General features: G+C 43.0%; 1 protein-coding gene across 1 annotated transcript in view; it reads right to left on the bottom strand.

Annotated features, from left to right (window-relative positions):
- The window catches only part of ASAP3 (ArfGAP with SH3 domain, ankyrin repeat and PH domain 3), a 75,103-nt gene that overhangs the window by 41,060 nt on the left and 13,170 nt on the right, over positions 1-20,873 (bottom strand). The window contains exons 2-4 of the mRNA XM_029287348.1: positions 12,930-13,002; positions 10,199-10,344; positions 4,272-4,346 (exon numbers count right to left, since the gene is read on the bottom strand). Coding sequence (XP_029143181.1) covers positions 4,272-4,346; positions 10,199-10,344; positions 12,930-13,002 — 294 coding nt within the window. The remainder of the gene's footprint in view (positions 1-4,271; positions 4,347-10,198; positions 10,345-12,929; positions 13,003-20,873) is intronic.

Raw genomic sequence — 20,873 nt, 5'->3', positions numbered from 1 at the left:
TGCACAATCTCAGAAAGAGATGTGACTGCTTTAATGAGTCATACACAGCTGCTACAGTCACAGCCCCAGGTCTCAAAACACCTCTTTCTCAGTCAAATCTTTTAAAGCATTGCACAGCACTAATGCATAATGTGTTATTTAACTGGAGTGCAACTTCTGAATATGAAGCTACATCTCTCTAACTTTCTTGGCAGGCAGATGGAAGGCATTTAGTTTGGTCTCCCATCCAAGTAGTAACCAGGTTCATCCCTGCTTAGCTTTTGCAAGACCAGCCAGGGTCAGCTAGATCATTCAACAACCGAGCTGACAGGTTAGAAAATATTTCCAAGGAAAAAGATCAGTCAGCTATAAGGTTTATCAGATGACCTTTGGTGGATCAGGCTCATGGCCCATCTAGTATAGCATTCTGTGTCTCACCTACAGTGGGATTATTATTATTATTCTATCCACAATAATGCGAAATCACAACTGCCGGTTCTTTAGCTGATGTTGACCTCCATATACATTGAGTTCTTCTCAAGGATCTAGGTTGTCACGCTGTATTGGTGCAGTGCACGTGCGGATCCAAACAGTGTGGCCTTTTGTAACTGACAGAGGGAAATATTGTCAGTGCACAGATTTTCTAAGTACTATTCAAGATTTTTTTGCCATCAGGCTGTTTATGCCTAGAGCAGGATTAGAACTCACAGTCTCCCAGTTTCCAGCCTGAATCCTTACCCATTACACCAAACTGGCTGTCACAGTGGGGAATAGGATACATTTATTTATTATTACGTTTGACTGATGTAATAGATAAATTACATTACATTATATAAATTATTTTAACTTTAGATTGAATTTAGATTTGGATTTGGAGTAAGATTAACATTAGGATTACCATATTATTAGATTACTACTAGATTTGTATTCCCAGCAATTAGAGAATCAAATTAGAGAATCAAAGAAGAAAAGAACAAAGCAACCAGTGCTGTCTTCAGGGTACAGATAGTCAAGGAAGTCAAACAGAACAGTGTTCCCAAAGCTCTTTATCTCTTTTACATGCTTTGCACATACATTACAGAGTTTCAATCACACTCTCGCAGCCATTTATTGGACAGTTTTGGCTACACTGACTGAAGGCTCTCCTGGAAACAACCTTACCCACCCCATGCACTTCAAAATCTAAGGCTCTCCAAAATAATTCCGTTTTTAATTATGCACGAAAAACCAACAGTGTAGGAGGCAATCAAATCTCCAGGGTGAAGCCATTCTACAACCCAGGCACACCAGGAAGAAGACAAGGCCGGTCGACTTCCACCCCTTTCGCCTCGCCAAAGTGGGGAACTGCTAGCACATTTTCTCAGGACATACAAACCAGGCAGGTTGAAACTGGCTAGAGCATTTGAAAAGCTCATAAATCTGGTTTAGAAAAGAGAATGAGAGACAGACAGAGAGAAAGACAGACAGAGCCCTTCCACTGTCATTTCCCAGAGTTCAGCATTAAAGCAAGGTGCCCTTGACTCACTAGTTAGCAAAAGGGTAAAGATTTCCCTGTCCAGTTGTATCCAACTTTAGGGCGCGCAGTGCACATCTCCGTTTCTTGGCCGAGGGAATCAGCATTGTCCAAAGACATTTTCAGTGGTCATGTGGCCAGCATGGCTATATGCCAAAGGCACATTGAACGCTGTCACTTTCCCACTGAAGTGGTACCTATTAATCTACTCTCATTTGTGTGCTTTCAAACGGCTAGGTAGGCAGGAACTGGGGCAAGCAAAGGGAGCTCATTGCGCAGAGTTTGGATCTCGAACCTGGGCTGTCAGCTCTCCAGCTGACAAGCTCAACATCTTTCACTGCTGAGCCATTACACCCCACTAGTTGACAAGCAAGTTTTAATGCCAGCAGCCATCATATCTTGATACTTCATGAATCTACCCACTCTCCTTTTAAAACCCAACAGGCTGCCTTTATCACAACAGACAGCAGTGAATTCTGCAATTTAATTATGAACTGAGTAAAAAGTACTTCCTTTAGTGGTCGCGGGTCTCTCTGACATCTGCCAACAGACTACTGGAAAAGAGGTGATCAGCCGAACACATTCGGAGCCAATACCCGCTCTTAAGTACTGTAGTGAGGTAAGCAGCCTTTTTAGATCTACTATTCCCCACCCAACCTGCTTTGCTTAACCCATTGTGATCTGTTAAGTCTCACTGGTTGGCAGCCCCCTAAACAAAACCCACAGCGCTACTAAAGAATGGGTTCCTTAGATACAGCACACAGGGAACTATTTGATGTAAAGAAATGGCCTGTAGCAATGGGAAAAAATCTTTCCCTCCGCCAGAAAATAAACACCACAGAAGGGCCCGCAAAGAAAACAGAAAACTGAGTGAGCCTGTTTTACAGAACAAAGCTGTTTTTCCTGTTTAGCCAGTTTACAATGGATTAGGCATCAGAGGAGAAAGCAGAGAAATACAAAAAGAAAAGGAAAAACCAGGAACATTTGTACTTGGTTTTTAACTGTGTGCACACAGCCATAGTTCAAGCCCTAAAGAATCATGGTTCTGTAGATAGAGCAACTGTGTTATGCAACTGCAGAAGCTTGAAATGAAATGAAATGAAATGAAAAAAGCAAGTTACCAGTTGCCCAATATGAGATAATTCTGAGAGTCTGGAAAATCTCAGAATGGAATGGGAAGTTAACAAAAGCGAGTAGAGCAAAATTAGCATTTTCTATTACCCTGAAATAAGCCTCTATTCTTGGTCTATCTTATGTTGCAAGAGGTGTTGTAAGCATTTTTACTAGCAGGAAAAAAACAACAATCTTTCCACAAATAAACATACAGAGCAATCATGCAAATGGGTTGAGAAATTTATATCAGTTCCTACAAAGGTGCCACTTTCTAAATCAGAAGTCATACATCCATTCAATCCAAATTCCGGTTAAAGAAATAAACTTGCAGTCTGCTGATATTTCCAAAGCTGCAGTATGGAATGAGGTAGCTAAAAATAAACATTTTCCACAGTTACTATGGCCACTTGCAACCTGCTTCTGAATATAAATACATAGATCAAAACATAAATAAATAATCATGCATATAGGCAAGTCCCACAGAGTTTAACATAGTTTGATTCCCCCACAGAATTGCAGAAGACAGCAAGCCTTACTAAACATGATATGATAGTTTTGTGCAGTTCAGCTCAATGGACACTGTCAGGATAATGATTTAAAAGCTAAACAGCTTATGTAATGATGTAATGTAACATAAGGTGGATGTTGCAATAATAGGAATGACTCAGCAGGGTCTGTGTCTGTGCCTTTAAGAGTCTGAGTATAAAAGGGAAGGCTTCGCTGGAGTCTTTCTCTCTTGTAGTTTCCTCCTGTAATTGCTGTATATTGGAGTTTGCTGTTTCACCATGAAAAGTGGACATAGATCATTTTTTTCAATGCTGTTGTAACTTTGAATGGTCACCAAATGAACTGCTGTAAGTCAAGGACTCCCTGTGATGTTTTCTCCCATGGTGACTCACTGTAACCTCAGTTCATGACGAAACACAAGAAGGGTTGAGCATCTTGGGAGGATGTTGGGGAAGGAATCAAAAAAAGCCAAAATGGTGTCCACAACTGCATGACCGGAGCCCCACCCTTTTTTATATGTGTATGCACATAAGAGGAATAGGACTTTGATAATGCAATTGCAGTCATCACCTTGATTTTTTTTTTGACAATCTCCCAACACACACACACATACACAAAAGCTACTAGGTAGTAGTGCATTAAGCCAACCATCTTTGATCCAAGATACCTCAAAAATATGCCATTTAGCATAGCAATAGCATTTAGGCTTATATACCACCCCATAGCAAAGCACTCTCTGGGCAGAGACAGCACATTGCCCCCCCCCCAACAATCTGGGTCCTCCATTTTATGGATCTCGGAAGGATGGAAGGCTGAGTCAACCTTGGGCCCCAAATCAGGATCGAACTCCAAGCTGTGGGCAAAGTTTGCCTGCAATACTGCATTCTAACCACTGCACCACCAGTTCTCTCTCAAATATATGTCTGCCCACCCCAATTCCCAGCCTGCATTTCTCCATGTAAATCAGAGGTCCTCAACCTTTTGGGCACCAGGGACAGTTCTGTGAAGAAAAGTTTTTCCATGGGTGCAGATGGGGCTTTGCTTGTTTGTGCGGACCAGTTGCTAGCATGCTGCAGCCCGGTACTGATACATGGACCGGGGATTGGGGACCCCTGATTTTAATGATTCCCAATTCCTTAAGAAAAACAAACAAACCTACCACCCGGGTGTCCTTCAGCTGCCCTTTCAAAAGATTGTCCAGAGGAAAGGAGACTATATTGTTCAGATTCTGCACCTGGAAAAGACAAAAGAGGAGACTCACACACCTCCAAACAAAGAAAAAGCAATCTTGAATTATCATCAAATCTGCCCAGGCACATTGGTATTTGTTATGTCCAGTTTGCAAATGGCTGAAAATAATCCTAGTTGGTAGAAAAAAAATTACTGTACATTCAAAATGGCATTAAAAGCTATAGCCAGAAGAGCAGCAAAGAAAACTCCATGTAGCCCTTCTCAACTGCTTTGTATTTAAAATCATATCAATGAAATAAAGTATATTACTGGTAGACTTCAATTTGCAACCATTCATTTAGTGACAGTCCTCACACTTATAACCATTGCAGCATCTCAAGATTTGTGCAATCATGATCTGGGTTCCTATATTGCAGCGTCCTGGGGGTGGGGGGTTGGTTTCACATAACTGTCATTTGCAACCTTCCTAGCTGCTTCTGACAAGCAAAGTCAATGGGGAAGCTGGCAGGGGATGTCCCAAATTGCTTCCATGTAATTTCTCATTTAATGACCACACCATTTAAAGAAAAACTTTCCAGTTCCAGTTGTGGTCATAACAAAGAAGAACTGAATAGATTTCACCAAAGCTTTTGTGAATTTTTATGTCCCAAGATGAGAGGTGGGCCATAAGCTATAGCAGCCTCCCTTTCCTCTACGGCTGGAGAGGCTTTTTCCTTGTTCCAGAATTTTCAGGACGGCCTCAGAAGAATGTTGGCAGTTGAATCCTGCCGCAAACCATCTTCCCTCTTTAGCCATGCAGGCAGTCAGCCCTTCCCCAAAGACCACATTCTAAAACTGGGGTGGAGATTCCCAAAGCTCCAAATCAAAAGATGCCAAAAGGCAGAGAAATCCATTCAATTCAGCCAGAAGTCTGAATAGCTGGGAGAGGAAACCACATTGCAGCATCCAAGTCTCCAGCTAACCTGCATGGGAAAGAAGGAATGGGTTTGGAACAGGAGAAGAATTGGACCGGAGGGGGGGGCAAAGCCACCGTCATCTGAGCCCAGATGGCTGCCCCCCCTTTTTTAAAAAAAAAATGCCACCCACAGGCTTGAAATAGACGGAAGCTGTGGGATAGTTTTGATCAGGTACAGATGTGCTAGAGATGCTGCTAGGAAAATCAAAGCCTCCACCTAAAACTGGCTTTTTCTATTGAGCAAGGAAAACATGCAACCTGGGTATCCAAGAGGCATCACCCATTTCATGAAAATGACACAAATGCTATAATGTGCACTGAGAGCTTATGCACCAGAGACAAATTCTTTGTGGGTCCGATCACACTTGGCCAATGTTCTATTCTATTCTAATGTGCACCCTGAGGCCACAACATACAGTCCCCAACTTATGACCACAATTTGGACCAGTCTTACTGATGCTAAGCAAGATAGTTGTTCAGTGTGTTGTGTCTGATTTTACAACCCTTTTCCCATGGTTGCTAAGTGAAGCACAATAATTGTTAAGTGAATGAGGCGGTCATTAAACAAATCCAGCTACGCCCATTGATTTTGCTTGTCAAAAGCCAGCAGGGAAGGTCTCAGATGGCAATCACATGACCCCAGGAAGGTGCAACCATCACAAATACATGCCAGTTGCCACGTATCTGAATCATGTGACCTGGAAATGCTGTGACGGTCATACGTGTGAAAAATGGTCATAAATCATTTTTTTCAGTAACTTGGAACAGTCACCGAAGGAATAAGTTGAGGACTGCCTGTACATGATATAGTTCAGGCTTCCAACCAGGAAGCTCCAGCAGCTTCATATTAACAACTAGATAGACAACAGCAGCCTTTCCTAACCTCATGGGCTGCAGATGTCCTTCAGATGGCATTTCCATCATCTTCTTCCAGAAAAGCCAACAATCCTGCTGGCTAAGGATACCCACATCCCTAGTTCTACCTTAAGGAGAAAAACTCCCCAACTCATGATGGAGGAGGTTAGTAGAGGACCTCTTCATGCCTAACCAAATTCATGTGTGTGGAAGAAGAACTTCCCACAACTTACAAGAATGACTGAATCATTCAAGATCAGTTAAAAAGATGTGGGAATCACCCTGAAGCAACCCCCTATTTTTGAAGCCAGCCATCACAGACTATAAACCATAATTAGGGCTTAGCATAGCAGGAAGATTCCAGGCATGGATGATTCTTCAACAAGTCATGCTTCAAACAAACCATGGCTGGTTTACACATCACGCTAAGTCAACATTTGGGTTTTCAAGAGAGGATCTGCAAAGGTAGCCATTAAAGGTGGCAAAGCATAACTAAATCCACCACCTAGCCATGGGGTTGGAAGGGATCATGGAGGTCTTCTGCTCCAAATCAGTAAGGATCTATTCCAGAAGCCAAAGTTAATCAAACCAAGGCTTACAGCATAGCATGAGACCCGTTCAAGTCTTCTTCCCAAAATATTGATGGGTGAGACATAGAGGTAGCAGAGAAGATGACCTCTCATATCTCTTCTAAGACTTTCAAAAACATATATGGTACTTTGTTACCTAGGGTCAGAGTTAGTCATTTAATTTGTCTGGTTGCTTAAAAAAGCTCAAGACATTCGTAGTCCCACGAATCTCTCTTTTCCTCTTTAAAATCCATTTATTCTTGGGCTACCAGGGAGCTGTGAACTTGGGTGATAGTGGTGCTAGATGTAGCTTTGTTGGAGGCCCCTTCTGCCTGCCTGCTCTCCTCTTCCATTATCACTTCCTTAGTGGCACCGATGGGCAGCAGGTATTGCATGAAAGCACCCGCCGGCAGTCAGCCAGTATTGCCTCAGCCACACACCGTTTGCAAAAGAAATAATTCGTTGAACTATGGGGCAAGCAGGAGAAGGTCTGTGAAGATTATCTGGGACACTACACATCCTCTTCACGGCCTTCTGGGAGGAGGAGGCTCCGTGGTATCCGAAGCAGAACATCCAGATTCAGCCAGAGTTTCATTCCATACAGCATTAAACTTGTGAATTCTCAAGCTTCCTCCTTCCGTTATGTATTCAAAATGGACAGTATTTAATATTTATTTGCTATGTATATGTAGGGGTGTGGGTCTATACATATGTTGTTCATAGTGTGTTTAGGTGTGCGTCATGTATGTGTTCACTTTGAGAGCGGGCAACTAAATTTCATTTTTTATGTGTGCCGTTGTACCCACAGTAAAAAAAAATTGACAATAAAGGTTATCTATCTAAGATGTGGAATAGGAAGAGAGCAGGCTCCGATCCCTGCCCAGTGCCCATGAAACTGGAAATGTGACATCAGTCTGGTCGTTTCAGACTATTACTTCTCTTAAAAAGATGTATGGTTGCTTTTTGCCTTGGATCAATTGTCCAGCAGGCCCTCATCTCTGATCTGGGGGGGTAGTGGGGGGGGCAGGATGGATTTCTGGATCGCAGGAATCCAGAAGGCGCTTTGCAGAGTGAGATTATTTATTTAATAAATAGGTTTAAATAAATAAAGCCAGAGCAAAGCTATCTCTTCTCCAATCTGCCTCTGTGGTGCTTGGCTGTGGGGAAGCATGCTCTCCACAAGCTCCCCCCACCCAGTTCCTTTAAGATCAACACGATTTGCTTCACTTGTTATCCCCCAAAGAAATTCCATTACATCAGCCTGTCCCAGCGGCTCAGCCAGTGGTATGTGGTATGTTGCACACCCTGTCAGTTAAAGAATTGTGGGGTCTAGGAGGAGAGCCTTCCCTCCCCCACCTTATGGTCTATTCTTCCCCCAGAGGTGAGGGAGACCCCACTCTCCTGTCCTTTCAAAAAGGAGTTCAGACAGGGCTCTGCAGCCTCGTGTCAGAAGCCCAGGGGAGCACACAGCCATAGGGCTGGTTAATTCCCTGAAAGCCCTCCCTTCACCTTTTAAATAATTTTAATCTCTTGCCTCTTCTTAAAAGTTTTTTTTTAAAAAAGCCTTTATATGCAGAAAGTCCTCAACTTACAACCACAAATGAGCCTGAAATTTCCATTGCTAAGCAAGATAGTCATTAAGTGAATTTTGCCCCATTTAACAACCCTTTTTTGCCAAGTGATTCATTGTTAAATGAATCAATTATTAGTTTAGTAACATGGTTGTAAAGTGAATCTGGCTTCCCCATTGACTTTGCTTGTCGGAAGATTGCAAAAGGGGATCACGTGACCCCGGGACACGGCAACCGTCATAAATTCCTACCGGTTGCCAAGCGTCCATTTTGATCACGTGACCACGGGGATGCTGCAACAGTCGTGTGAAAAGCGGTCATAAGTCCCTTTGTTCAGGGCTGTTGTAATTTTGAACACTCACTGAACAAATGATTGTAAATCAAGGACTATCTGTATACTGTTTTATATTTTAACATTTTATTGTATACCGCCCAGAATCCAACATTGTGGGAGTTGGGCAGTGCAGAAATATGAAAAATTAAAATCCAGATCAATGGCTGTTTCCCCAGCCATTGTATCCAGGTGTTTCCAGCAGCATGATGTTCCTATTTCCCACTACCACCCCAGCACCCAGTCCTGATTTTGAGAAATATTTAAGACTGTTAATGCAGACCCCTCTTCAAGCTTAAAGTCCCAGCTGTAGATTTGCAACACCATTGTCTGTTCTCTCTCTTTCTTGTAATATAGCTGTATTAGACATTCTCTCTCTCTCTCTCGTAATATTTATTAGACATTTTACAAAAATATACATAAACAGGGAAGGAAAAAAGAACCAAAAACAGGGATAAAAGAATAGGCTACGAATGAGTCAACAAGGGATTTGCAAATATCATGGAGACTATAATTTTCTAGCATACTGTGAATGATTGTGAATAACTGGATACATCATATCATTTCAAAAGCTTGACAACTGCTATTAAGCTATGAGCAAAGCATAAATACCAGGAACCAGGGTCAACATAGTATAAATCATGAGGCTGTAAATTGCAATAAATCCTATCATACTACTAAAAGATGATTATTTGGGAAGTTTTATAAAATTAAAATACAGACTTCATGTGGAGAGAAACCCAAATGTTGGACACAGCACAAATGTAATTTCTTCAACCCCAAACCTCAGGTTTGGAAACTTTTCTTCCCTTCTTAGCAAAAATCCCAGAGAATACAGGGGGCTGAATTTGATAGGCTTGGCATAATTTGTCCTCTTCATCTCCAGACTTGCACCAAGCTGGGTTGGGGACTTTTAACCTCAGACCATTCCCCTGGATGCCCATGGCTGCTACCCAGGCTGCTTAGAGACCTCTCCAGAGCAGAGCTTCTCAACCTTAGCAACTTTAAGAAGTACCTGGACTTCAACTCCCAGAATTCCCCAGCCAGCATACTGCTGGGGGAATTCTGGGAGTTGAAATCCAGACCTCTTAAATTGCCAAGACTGAGAAACACCACAGCAGAGAGTGAGCCACGGAAGGAATGCATGGGTTTTCTGACGCAGGAAAGGCTCAACAAATGCTAAATTCTGCCCAGTTACTGAGCAGGAGGCCTGCACTTAACCCAAATAAACCCCAGAACTTTCAGCTGTAAAGCAAAGCTCCTCTTATCTTACTCCTACCCTCCCATTCAACAGACCACCTTGAAGCAGCTTCTCTCTAATCCCTCGCCGGCAGTCATTCAGCTCAGGGAATTGGCAGCCTGCCAGGAAGGAAACGTGAATTTGGGATAGCAGCAGCCAAGCTAACATAGGAAACCGTTGCCTACAATGAGGCAGGCTTTTTTGTGACTGCCTCGGCAGTAACTAACCATCATCATTGCCTTCTAGAGACTTTGTCTTGGCTATGCTTACTACTTTTAACAGGGGAAGCTGTGCCCAGGGGCCTCCAACGGACATTTGCATCTTTAAAAAAATAAATCAGCAAACTACACTCCATGCCCAGCTCTGCCCCTTACCAGGTTTTTCAAAAGAGCCGTCACTTCCCTGGTGAAAACAGCAAGGTTGAGGAAGCCAGTGGAAAGTTCGTGATTGTTCTGAGAAAGGTGGTTATTGCCAAAGTTCTCCAGAGTTTCGCTGTATTGTTCCTCATTCTCCACATGAGCTGAGGAAATAATCAGGACAGGGAAAACAAAGGTGAGGGTGGAAGATCTCTGCAGCTCCGGAGATCCTCCTCAGCATCGGCATGAACATGAATTAAATTAATTGCAACAGAAGAGCCAGTCCATCGTTTTTTCCTATGGGTTAACCGCCCTTTTAGGGCACAAGTTCCTCTTGCTGGAAACAAATGGCAATGCATAAATGGCTTGATCACCTTTGCACAAGTTGCTTGTTGGAATTCTTGCGAGTGTTTCTAGATAAGTCAGGGGTCTTAAACTCGGCTCTTTTATGACTCATGGACTTCAACTCCCAGAATTCCTCAACCAGGCATGCTGGCTGAGGAACTCTGGGAGTTGAAGTCCATGAGTCATAAAAGGGCCAAGTTTAAAGACCCCTGAGATAAGTGATCTGATAAAGCAGGGGTCTTCAAACTTGGCAACCTTAAGACTTGTGGACTTCAACTCCCAGAATTCCTCAGCAGCCAGGACTGGCTGAGGAATTCTAGGAGTTGAAGTCCATAAGCCTTAAAGTTGCCAAGTTTGAAGACCACTGTGATAAAGCAATCCCTCGGTATTTTTAAAACAAGGCATACAAACTACAGCTAGTCCTCGACTTAGAACAGTTCGTTTAATGACCATTCAAAGTTACAACGGCACTGAAAAATGTGACTTATGCCCGTTTTTCACAGTGACGACCTTTGCAGCATCCCCACAATCATATGATCAAAATTCAGATGCTTGGCAACTGGTTCATATTTACGACCGTGGCTGTGTACCAATGGGATCTCCTTTTGTGACCTTCTGACAAGCTAAGTAAAATGGGGGAGCCAGATTCGCTTAACAACCAGGTTACTAACTTATCAGCTGCAGTGATTCACTTCACAAACTGTGGCTGAGGCTGAGTGTGCCTGGCTGAGGAATTCTGGGAGTTGAAGTCCACAAGTCATAAAAGGGCCAAGTTTGAAGACCCCTGGACTAGTGAATCATAGTAGACCAACATTGTTAGCCCTGAAGTGAGGCTAGGTATCGCAGGCTACCTATGAAGCCAACCCCCCAACTTAACGTAACCTGAGGAAACAAGCAGGCATTCTTGGCTGCTGAGGAGGAAACCAGCTGTCAAGGAATGTTTATAAATGGTGTAGCCGCTGCAAGAAAAGCAGAAAAGTGTGAGGCGTCTAGAGAGGGGAGGCAATAAGCAAAAATAAAAAAAAAAAAGGACCAGGAGAAGTCTGTGAGACGGAGAAGGGAGGTCTATTGGCTTTAGCTGAACATCAGGGTGAATCAACATTTAATGGCAATATTTAGATCAGTGTTTTTCAAAGCTGACAACTTTAAGATGGGTGAACTTCAACTCCCAAAATTCCTTAATGGGGAATTCTGGGAGTTGATGTCTACATCTCTTAAAATGGCCAAGTACGAAAAACACTGATCTAATCAATCAGATACACATACTCCTTCGATGTTCCTTAATCTATAGAGCTATTCGAAAAAACCATATCCTCCCCATAATTGATAGGTATCCTGGTCGTTCAGAAAGTATTTATCTCCAGTGGCTGCTTAAGGACGAGCAGGCAGTGATCACGGTGCAGGTGGCTAGATTCTGCACAGCAGCACGGGGGATTCGCCAGAAATATAAACATTTTAGATCTTTTTAATAATCTTTTATAATTCATTTTATTATGTGTTTTTATCCAGCATTAGACTATACTCAATGTATTTTTATTGTCAGGTCAGTATGATTCAGTTTTTCTGAGGGTAGCTAGGTTTTGTTATACTGTCTGCAAAACTAGGCAGACCTTGGTCACCCACTGATTACATCATTAATTGTAATATATTGCTGTGTCTTCTTGTGTTGGTTCTGCTTAGTTTTGTTTTATTTGAATGTTTAATTTATGTGTTGGCCTTTGGCTGTAATAATTGATTGATTGATTGAAATTGATTGATACCTTTATAAGTCTTTGACCTGCAACCATAATTCAGCCTGGAATTATGATCCTTGGGCATGGCAATTGTTAAGCAAGTACCACATAACCACATCCAATTTTACAATATGTTTTGCAGCAATCATTAAGTGATGGTTAAATGAACCCATTTTCCCCAATGGGGTTTTTTTTTTTTTTGCTAGAAACCAGAACTAGATGCCAGAAATCAGCAAGAGAGAGAGAGAGAGAAAACCACACCAAAAATCATTATCATGTGAACTCAGGATGCTGCAAAAGGTTGTAAATATAAAAGGTTTTACTTTAGAGATTCTGCTTGAGGGTATGAGAGTTGTAATTATTCTTCTCCTCCTTGGTGGGGGCAGTTTTTGCTTAGGTCTTGTAGATGGCTTGGATCAGTGTTTTTCAACCTTGGCAATCTTCAGATGTGTGGACTTCAACTCCCAGAATTCCCCAGCCAGTATGGGACTCCCCGTTGAAGTCCATACACTTCAAAGCAGCCAAGGTTAAGACACACTGGCTTTGGTGCATACATCTTAACATACAACTGCTTTCAAACTTGTATCTACAAATCCACATCCCTTCCATGGGTGATCAGCCAGATGGCCTCTTTGGCTGATGCACCAGCTGATAAAAGAGCATTAACTTACTGAGCCCAGAAACATGAATCGCTTTCACGTATTTCCTGATCCGCTGAAGAATGGCTTGGTCTCCATCCAAACTCTGAAATACAAAAAGGGGGGAAAAATTGCAAAAGCTTTTAAATGTAGCTAATTTAAGCCCCTTTTCAAAAAAACAAACAAACAGTGATGTCCTTTGGAAAACTGTATGTCACAAGTATTCTCTTAACCAATGGCAGAGTTTATACAAAATAAAATTTTGAACCACTCTAGCTGGTTAATGCAATTATGATTAATAATTGGTATAAAGGAGGTATAAACATTAACCTAGCCAGGATGATTGAATGTATGGTGACTTTGCATCAGCTGCAAAAGATCTAGACCAGAAAGGGGCTGTTTTCTGCCCATCTTCAACCTCTCTGAGGTCTTCTCCTTGACCATGGTAGAAAACTTGGTGCTAAGCTAGATAAACATTTAAAGACAGCTTTTTCACAGTGTTATTTCTAACCCAGACATAAGAATCCCATCTGGCCTCATTTGTTTGTAATGCTGTTACCCATCCAAAAATTTTGGCATGAAATGGGATATATCCACCTCAAAATGAAATAGCAGATGAGTGCCTGGCTTAAATTTATGATATGAGTCAATAAACAAAGATTGCAGGGACAGATCTTAGAAGAATTCTAGGACCAACTTCAACCACAGAACAAGAGAGGGCAAGGCAAGGAAGGTCCATAAGATTAAAATCTACCATAACATAAAAGGTAATTATAATGCGACAGTGTCAAGCCAAAGGTTACAAGGAACAGCCTTCCCATCAAACTGGACCTCGTGTTTTATCTCAATGGAACTTAATTTTTCATATCTTATATCTCACCAACCACTCTCATAAAAATACCTGTCCGTCTTTTTCTAAGAAGGACATTTCTGTGTTTATAGATATCCTGTTACTATACAGATAGTCTTCGGCTTACAACCACTTATTTAGTGATAGTTCAACAGCACTCAAAAAAGTGACTTGCAACTGTTCTTTGCACTTATGACAGTCACAGCATCCCCCACAAGAACGTGATCAAAATTTGGGCACTTGGCAACCAGTATAGCAAGAGCAAGAGCACTTAGACTTATATACCACTTCACAGTGCTTCACAGCCCTCTCTAAGTGGTTTACACAGTCAGCCTATTGCCCCCAACAATCTGGGTCCTTATTTTACCAAACTCGGAAGGAAGGAAGGCTAAGTCAACCTTGAGCCGGTGAGAATCGAACTGCTGAACTGCAGGAAGCTGGCAGTTAGCAGAAGTAGCCTGCAGTACTGCATTCTAACCACTGCGCCACCTCAGTATGTATTTACCATAGTTGCAGCACCCTGGACTTGTGTGATCACCATTTGCGACCTTCCCAGCTGGCTTCCGACAAGCAAAGTTAATGGGGGAAGCCAGATTTGCTTAACAGCTACATGATTCCTTTAACTGTGGTGATTCACTTAACAACCATGGTGTAAAAAGTCATATAATTCAGCATGGCTTAACAACTGTCTTGCTCAGCCACTGAAATTCTTGTCTCAATTGTGGTCCTAACTCGAAGACTCCCTGTATGTAGCATTGACCCTAAGCTTTAAAAGGTATTTGCCATTGCTCTAAACAACAATAGACACAACTGTACAAGCGACGCGAAAAAGATGGGAAAGACTTGAATCAGCAAAGAGTTAATTGCAGTTTGGCGAAGCTTCAGTCGTGATAGCAGTGCTGGAAAATACTTGAGGAGTGTAATCGTTGGCAGGAAAGGCAAGTCATTGTTTAGGGTCAAACAAGGGATAACATTTGCAGTGATGAATAAAAGAAGACGGTTTTCTCACTGTTGGGAAAGTCAGCTTGGAGAAAGAGCTTGTGCACTATCAGTTCTTTGACTGCCTCCTTTTATCCGATGAAACTTTAGCATTTTGGCTCCTGATTTTAGAAGTTGGTAGAGGTGCAGGGAAAAGGGGCACAATGGCTCAGCAGTTAAGATGCTGAGCTTATCACCATGCGATGGGGTGAGCTCCTGTTCCTTGCCCCAGCTCCTGTCCACCTAGCACTTCGAAAGCATGCAAGTGTGAGTAGATAAATAGGTACCACTTCGGTGGGAAGATAACAGCGTTCTGTGCGCCTCGGTGTATAATCATGCCAACTACATTACTACGGAAATGTCTTTGGACAATGCTGGCTCCCTCGGCTGATGAGCACCGGGGCGGCGCTAGAGTCAGGCATGACTGGATGGGGAAACGTTTACTTTTACCTTTACCTTTAGAGATGCAGGGTTAAAACGGGTGAAACACATGGAATTCATTCATGCACCTGCCTCCTCTGGTTTAACTTACAACCATTCATTCAACAACCGTTCATAGTTATGATGGAGCTGGAAAAAAGGGGACTTATGCTCCTTGCCCACAGCAGTCTTAAGGTCACTTGATCAAAATTTGGGCACTTGGCAACTGGCAGCATCCTAGCATCACGTGACTGCCATTGATGACCTCTCCAAGTCAGCAGGGGAAGCCAGATTTGCTTATTGCCCACCTGATTGGTGATTGGCTTAACGACCATGGCAAAAAAGGTTGTAGAAGTGAGTGCGATTCACATTCCGCTTCGCTTAGTGATGGACGTTCCGGTCCCAATTGTGGGGATAAGTTGAGGACTATCTGGGATTTGGAGAATCCTGGAGGTTCTCACATTAACGGCTACCCCAGGGTTCACTAAAAGAATTTTAAAAATCCATGCCTTTGTGGCAAGGAGTCTCCTTCAATCTGAGCTGGGAATTCCATAGATGTGTCCATATCATTCCTTGGCCATAGTAAAGAGGCTGTTTTGCCACTGGCCTCTTCAGAAATGTTTTTCCACTTCTCAATCAGATCTGTAACTTTGGATATTCCCTGGAGAACTCCCCCCCCCCCAGTCCTACCCATCCTTCTAGACAAAGTATTGGGTTGCAGGAACTGTCCCATTAAGCCTGCTTGCAGAGTTGATCATGATAACTGCATTTTTCACAAGAGAAATTCCTGGAAGCTATCTGTTTGCATCATACACACACACACACATTATTATTACCATTATTATTATTCTTTTTGTTGTTGGAATTTAAAAATAAAAAGAAATATCGAAGCCGGGATGCCAAACACCATTTTTATTCTTGAAGTCTGTCTAAAGCCCTGCAGGAAATAAATATAATGCTTAGAGGCTGGAGCTTCTCAGCATGCTAGCTTGGTGTCTAATTTTTTTAAAGTTATAAAAATCAATGCGTGCATTTATTCAATCTTCAATGCGTGCATTTATTCTTCTGTTGGTTTGTCAAAATATTAATCAAGCGAGCAAAGAGGTGGCTGTTGCCAAGGGATGCAGTTGCTAAGGGACTTCTTAATTCCTCACCTGCAGGGCCCTTTCTCAGTTAAGATGCATCACCTAAACCAGGGGACTTCAAACTTGCCCCTTTTATGCCTTGTGGACTTCAACTCCCAGAATTCCTCAGCCAGGCATGCCTGGCTGAGGAATTCTGGGAGTTGAAGTCTACAAGTCATAAAAGGGCCAGGTTTGAAGACTCCTGACCTAAACTCTAACACCAGATTAGACTTAATGTGTGTTCTTCTGCAGAAGCATTTACTCCAGTGTTTTTCAACCTTGGCAACTTTAAGATGTGTGGATTTCATCTACCAGAATTCCCCAGCCAGCCAATCTGACTCCAACTAGGAGGAGTCCAACTAGCAGGGTCTCTAGGCAAAGAAATCCTTTCCCATCTGCTGCCAATTCTCTTTTGCCTGGAGCTGAACCTGGAATTCATTGCCTGCCAAAGATCAGAGAGGCTGTGAATTTGCCCCAAACTACCACAGTCAGACTCCAGTTTCTCCCATACCTCACATGACAAGAGTTCACCTGGGCAAGGCAGACATGACAGCAGAAGTCTTGGCATGCCTGATCTTGTTAAAGGAACTGCAGCAGAATCCAGGGAGGGGTGTCTTTCCCAGGTGGGTCATGTGCACAACAGAGACAGGCTGTCAGGTTGAGGGATTATTATTATACAGCAAATGTTGCAAGAGGAATCAGACTGGAAGGAAGGAATCACATCATTGCAACACAGTGCAAACCTTGCACTGCTGTTTATTCTCCTATTAGGAGAGTGCAGATAGTTCTCGACTTACAGCCATTTGTTTAGCCATTCAAAGTTATAATGCCAGTGACTTACAACCAGTCCTCACACTTACAACCATGGCAGCATCCCCAGGCTCACATGATCAAACTTTGGGCGCTTGGCAAATAGGAATAGAATAGAATAGAATAGAATAGAATAGAATAGAATAGAATAGAATAGAACCTTGGAGGTCTTCTAGTCCAGCCCCCTGCTACCATCTCAGACAAGTAACTGTGTAGCCTCTTCTTAAAAATCTCCAGTAATGGAGCACCCACGATTTCTGGAGACAAGCTGTTCCACTGGTTGATTATCCTCACTGTCAGGAAGTTTCTCCTCAATTCCAGGTTGCTTCTCTCTTTGTTCAGTTTCCAACCATTGTTTCTCGTCCTTCCCTCTGGTGCTTTGGAGAATAGTTTGACCCCTTCTTCTTTGTGGCAGCCCCTCAAATACTGGAAAACGGCTATCATGTCTCCCCTATTTTTTCTTTTCTTTAGACTAGCCCAGTGATGGCGAACCTTTTAGAGACCGAGTGCCCAAAACCCGCCCACCCACCCCTGCTCCGCCTCCCACCCTGTCTGCTCCGCCCCCACCCACCCCCTGCACCACCCGCCCACAGGGCCACCCACCACCTCCATGGCCTGCCGCAGATCACCCAGGGGCCCTGCAGCGCCATGGCAGCCATGCCCTCCACCCGCACCCCGCAACATCATCTGCGTGCAATGGGGTGCGAGGGTGGGGTCTTGTCCCTGCTGCCCAGCTGCCATGTTCTTGGCTGTGCTGCTCCGTGTGGGCCACGCCCAGGGACAACTCTCCTCTGGGGGGGCTGCTGGTGAGGAGGGGGCTGTGGGGGGAGGCAGGGATGGGCGACAGCGTGTGTGCCCACAGAGAGGGCTCCGGGTGCTGCCTCTGGCACGAGTGCCATAGGTTCACCACCACTGGACTAGCCAAACCAAAGTCCCGTAACCGTTCTTCGTATGTTTTAGCCTCCAGGCCTCTGATCATCTTAGTTGCTTTTCTCTGAATTTTTTCCAAACTCTCAACATCTTTTTTATGATATGGTGACCAAAATTGGCTTCAGCATTCCAGGTGTGGTCTTACTAGGGTTTTATAAAGCGGTAATAATACCTCGCGTGATCTTGATTCTATGCCTCTGTTTGTACAACCCAGGATTGTATTAGCATTTTTGGCTGCTGCTGCACAAGTCAAGTGATCGTCCACTAGGACTCCAAGGTCCCTCTCACAGTTGCTCTTTTTAAGCCAGGTCTCGCCCAATCTGTACTTGTGCCTTTGGTTTTTCCTGCCTAAATGTAAAACTTTGCTTTTCTCCACATTGAAACTCATTTTGTTGGATAGGGCCCATTGTTCAAGTTTGTCTAGATCTTTTTGGATCCTGAATGTATTTATGATGGTTGCAAATTCCTAGGGTCACAAGATATGCAATCTGCAATCTACCCAGATGGTTTCTAATAAGCAAAGTCAGTGGAGGAAGCCAGATTCGCTTAATGATTCTGTGATTCGCTTAACAACTGTAGCAGAAAAAGGTTGCAAAATTGGGCACAACTCACTTAAGAAGCGACTCACTTGGAAATTCTGGTCCCAATTGTGGTTGTAAGTCTAGGACTAACTGTAATCTCTCCTTAATACTTTCAAGTTTTTAAACATCCTCTCCAAACTGGGCACAACTGTAACCCTGTGCCTCCATTAAGCAATCCTAAAGGGTCTATTCCAGCATTTCCTGACAAAACAATTAATTCCTTTTCTGATGGGACAATTAATCAGTGGAACAACTTGCCTCCAGAAGTTGTGAATGCTCCAACACTGGAAGTTTTAAAGAAGAGATTGGATAACCATGTGTCTGAAAGGGTATATAGGGTTTCCTGCCTGAGCAGGGGGTTGGACTAGAAGACCTCCAAGGTCCCTTCCAACTGTTTTTCTGTTATTCTATTCTGTTATTCTGCTTCTCAACCATGCTGGCCGGGGAATTCTGGGAGCTGAAGTCCACACCTCTTCAAGCTGCCAAGACTGAGACACACTGGTCTGTTTGGTTGTACTCTTTTCATAAATAATGACTTACACAAGTTTAAAAATGAAAGGGGTTACGGTAAAACAGACTAATATAGCAAGATTAGGGAATAGTTTCTGTTTGACGGTCTTACTGTAATCATCAATGATTCAAAAGGGATCTCACTTGAGAATGAGAATTGGGATGTACAGATTATATATGAGCATCTTAGGGAATTTTCATTGTTGTTTTGGATGTTCTTGCCAACAGAAATCAAACCAAACAGCTGGTCTGATCCACTGCAGTGGAGCATCCCTGGGCACCCATCCCCAGATAAATGACTCAGACCCAGAATAAAGGAGAAAAGTAGACTTTCTTCAGAAAGAGAGAGAGAGGAAGGACATCTGCTCTGCAGCTGGAGATGTCCTTACAAAACCCCCTTCTCTCTAATTCTATTAGACCTACAGATCTCTCTGTGCAAGGATCCCATTTACACTTAGCATTCCAGAGGAGGTTTTGAAGCCCTTCCAATAGACTTTGCCAGTCAGCAAGAATCACAGTAAGCTTCAAAAAAGAGGGTCTCTTTGGAAGCATCTCTATTTATTACATAATGGACACTAGTCAATCAATGGGTCCATTCTCCATCTTCTCATCTCAATAAAGTGGGTACCAGTTAGTACACCATACACGCCGCCAATTGGCAAGGAAACCTGGCCCGAGAATGACAGCAATGTGATCTAAATTTAGGAGGAGCGTCATACATACTCACAAATAAACAAAAGGAAATCCTTGGGGAGCAAGACAGAGACTGGCACACACTTCTCAACCACGGGCAGTCTGGGCAGCTGCCATGCCAAGGAGTCCATAAACAGAAATAAGGTCAATCCATGATTATAAGCACCAGCTCCTGTCCAAGAATTACAAGATGCCAAGAATTTGGCATACCAACTACACACTGTCCGGTCACTGGTTTTTCACCTCCAGGAATTTGAATCATCAAAAGGAAAAGCAAACATAGAAACTGTACTTTCAAGCTGATTCAAAATACACCACCTTACTCAACTTGGCAACACATTTCTAGAGTCAGTTTGATGTAAGGCACTAGCTAGAAACTGGGAGCCTCTAAGTTGTTCCCAGAAACATTTCCTCCCAGGAACAATTAAGGCATGGAGGGAATTCTCCTTCAACACTTAGCAAGCTCCCGCTTTCCTCCAAAACTTGAATATTTCCTGCATATCAAGACATACTATAACTATTTCTCAGTGTACGTATGAATTTGCACCTGGACATTTCATGCAAAACAGGAACTCTTTGGGGGTCATCCATTTTGTTTTTGGTGGGGAATGGAGGTGGCATAAAAATGGGTTTTTTCATGTTGCTTTTGCCACCATCACTACTCCATTTAAAAAAAACTAATCAGTATATAATGCATTGGACCGAAAGAACAAGAATGTGGACAGCTGCCCAAGAGGAGAAAGGAAAGAGATTCAGATAGTCTGAGGATTGCTAGAAAAACTTGATAGCCCAGAAAGTTATGAGGTCTTCTAACTTTATTGTTGGGGGTGGGAAGGAGAGAGAGAGAGAGAGAGAGAGAGACCTGGTAAATTTCCTAAATACTCTTCAGTCTTGGAATGTACAGCATCCAGGATAAGAGCTTTGTTGTTGTTAGTTGCAAAATCGTGTCCAACTCTTCAGCACCAGTGGTTGGGGCATAGACTTGGACTACTGTAATATTGAATGGTTTGCCTTGGATTCACACTGAGATCATTCTGTCATTTTGGGGATTGTATCCCAGTATTGCTTTTCCTACTCTTTT

Source organism: Protobothrops mucrosquamatus, unplaced genomic scaffold, assembly GCF_001527695.2.
Source record: "Protobothrops mucrosquamatus isolate PMUCROS unplaced genomic scaffold, P.Mucros_1.0 scaffold_23, whole genome shotgun sequence".
In the NCBI taxonomy this organism is placed as follows: Eukaryota; Metazoa; Chordata; class Lepidosauria; order Squamata; family Viperidae; genus Protobothrops; species Protobothrops mucrosquamatus.
Note: the sequence above shows the minus strand (reverse complement) of the source record. Positions and strands in the feature narration are given on the sequence as shown.